Source organism: Gymnoscopelus braueri (genome assembly GCF_963280865.1).
Source record: "Gymnoscopelus braueri genome assembly, chromosome: 13".
Taxonomy (NCBI): Eukaryota; Metazoa; Chordata; class Actinopteri; order Myctophiformes; family Myctophidae; genus Gymnoscopelus; species Gymnoscopelus braueri.
This window is the reverse complement of record NC_137615.1, coordinates 42170858-42173035: the sequence shown is the minus strand read 5'-3', so window position 1 is coordinate 42173035 and position 2178 is coordinate 42170858. Positions and strand designations below refer to the sequence as shown.

Genomic DNA, 2178 nt, shown 5'->3' with positions numbered 1-2178 from the left:
GAGAGAGAGAGAGAGGGTGTTGGGGGTTAAATGAGATCTGGATGAATGTCCCTGAGAATGTTCAAGGCTGACCAGCAGTCTACAAGGAGGAAACCTTCCTGTAAAAATATGTTTTTCAAAAGAATAGACTAGAAATCTGCTTCATACTTATTTAGGCTAATTAGATTTGTGGGACCGAAAGTTTGGTCATTAGTGCAACATTTCTACAGTATAGAATGTGCCAGAAGTAGTGTACAATAAGTTAAATTCCTAGTGTCTGACCATGGCCACTGTATGAAATCTGACATTCCAGATTTCATTCCATACGCTATTCAAAAATAACTGTTCTCACACTCACAAATTCACTCAAAGCTCACTATCTTTTGTTTTTTTTAATCAATTTATTAGCCAGAATACAGCAATCGAGTAACAAAACTAGGTACAAAATTTGTTTTCTTAATCCAAATATGCATATTTGAAAATGAGGCTATGAAACAAATTCCGACCGGCTCACATGTAATAACTGTGAGGCCTCTTATTATTGGTAGCCCCACTGTGGTGTTGAGATCTGGGGTGAGATGGTACTCTGAATGGAGATGCGTTTGGGGTCCCAGACGCAATTCTCTTCCAAACCGCTTCTCACCATGCCACAATTGGGGGGCACCCATGCCGTGTCATAACCATAGTCGTGCCAGGTCTTCTGCTTCGGATGGTTTTGGTAATTGATGGCGATCACTTTGCCCACGTTGACTATCACCCTAAAGACAACACGCTGGGACTCATCGAGCTCAATGGGGTAGCTGCTGGCTTTTACCAGTTCCCGGCTGAGGTACACCCCACGGCCCAGCATCCCGTCCTGGGACTGGCCGAAGCCCTGGGCCAGGATGGACTTGGCATTTTGCTTGGAGGTTCCATGGTACATGACGTAGGTTCCGTCAGATGTTGGAGCTGAGAGGCCGAGGCGCTGTACTCCATGCGGGAGAGGGAAGTCATCCTCTGCCCATCTGAACCTGCTCATGTTGATGTCACTGTCAAAACAGACATACTATTAATAGGTGTATAAAATGAGCTGAAGTGAAATGCATACAAAATAAGAATCTCTTTGTGTGGAATACAAATACAAATAATTCATTTAAATGGCCTCTGCACAATCAAACTTGAATCGCCTGCTGTTTTACGGATGTGAAAATTACATTCATGTGGCTTTTAGATTTTTCCAATCCTCATTCCAGTTTTTACTCCTTTAGTGTGATGTGTGAAACAATGTTTTTTTTTATGTTTTATAGATTAGAGATAACTTTTTAAGTCAAGTGAAACTGATGAATATTGTTACATTACATGTTGACTGATGCAAACAAAAAACTATTGAAAATAGGCCTAATATTTGTTCTTATTGGTTTAAAAATACAGATGATGTTTTAAGCAAGTACAAAAAATCTGTTCCAAAGTACAATCATTAACTTACCTCCTAAAGTTGGACTACGTCGGTATGCAGGCTGACAATAGAGGTTTTCCTGACTCGCCTGGCTTTAGACAGTAGTGTCCCTGAGCTGGTTGAGGTTTATGCCTTTAACTTTCGTTTCACCTCTTCTCTTACTGTTTTCAATCATAGGAAGTCAGTGGGCGGAGTCAACTGTTTTCTCAGAAGCTGTAATGTGTAGACGTGGTCCCCAACAGAAACCTAGACTATTATAGTCATGTGAATTACTAACTGCATGAATCAGGAAAACACCCCATGGATCACTAGAATCTAAATAATGTAACGAAAGTGTTGTGATTTAGAATCCTATGTTACAAACCTCTCTATTAAATGTGGTGTCTTGTCATATTCGGTTGAATTACTCATCTGTAAGCAAACAGAGGGTCTCACAACAACGTTTATTACGTTTATTCTGAAGTTTATAAAACACCTAGAGAGTACTTGCACAAGCTACATTATGTCCAGAAGATAATGTGAGTCACCATTGATAGCAGAGCAGGTCAGCAACAGAAATATACAGGTACAAACTGTATGCTGGGCATACAGATACAGAGTATGAATGTGATAAGGAGAAAAGTGTGTGTGTGTGTGTGTGTGTGTGTGTGTGTGTGTGTGTGTGTGTGTGTGTGTGTGTGTGTGTGTGTGTGTGTGTGTGTGTGTGTGTGTGTGTGTGTGTGTGTGTGTGTGTGTGTGTGTGTGTGTGTGTGTGTGTGTGTGTG

General features: G+C 40.9%; 1 protein-coding gene across 1 annotated transcript; it reads right to left on the bottom strand.

Moving 5' to 3' along the window:
• Nucleotides 1-405: 405 nt before the first annotated feature.
• LOC308098154 (uncharacterized protein) lies at nucleotides 406-1539 on the bottom strand. The gene is made up of 2 exons (XM_080446397.1): nucleotides 1445-1539; nucleotides 406-1007 (listed from the first exon to the last, which is right to left on the bottom strand). The coding sequence occupies exon 2, from the start codon at nucleotides 995-997 to the stop codon at nucleotides 518-520; it is 480 nt and encodes a 159-aa protein (XP_080302523.1). The 5' UTR covers nucleotides 998-1007; nucleotides 1445-1539; the 3' UTR covers nucleotides 406-517.
• Between the last annotated feature and the right edge of the window lie 639 nt (nucleotides 1540-2178).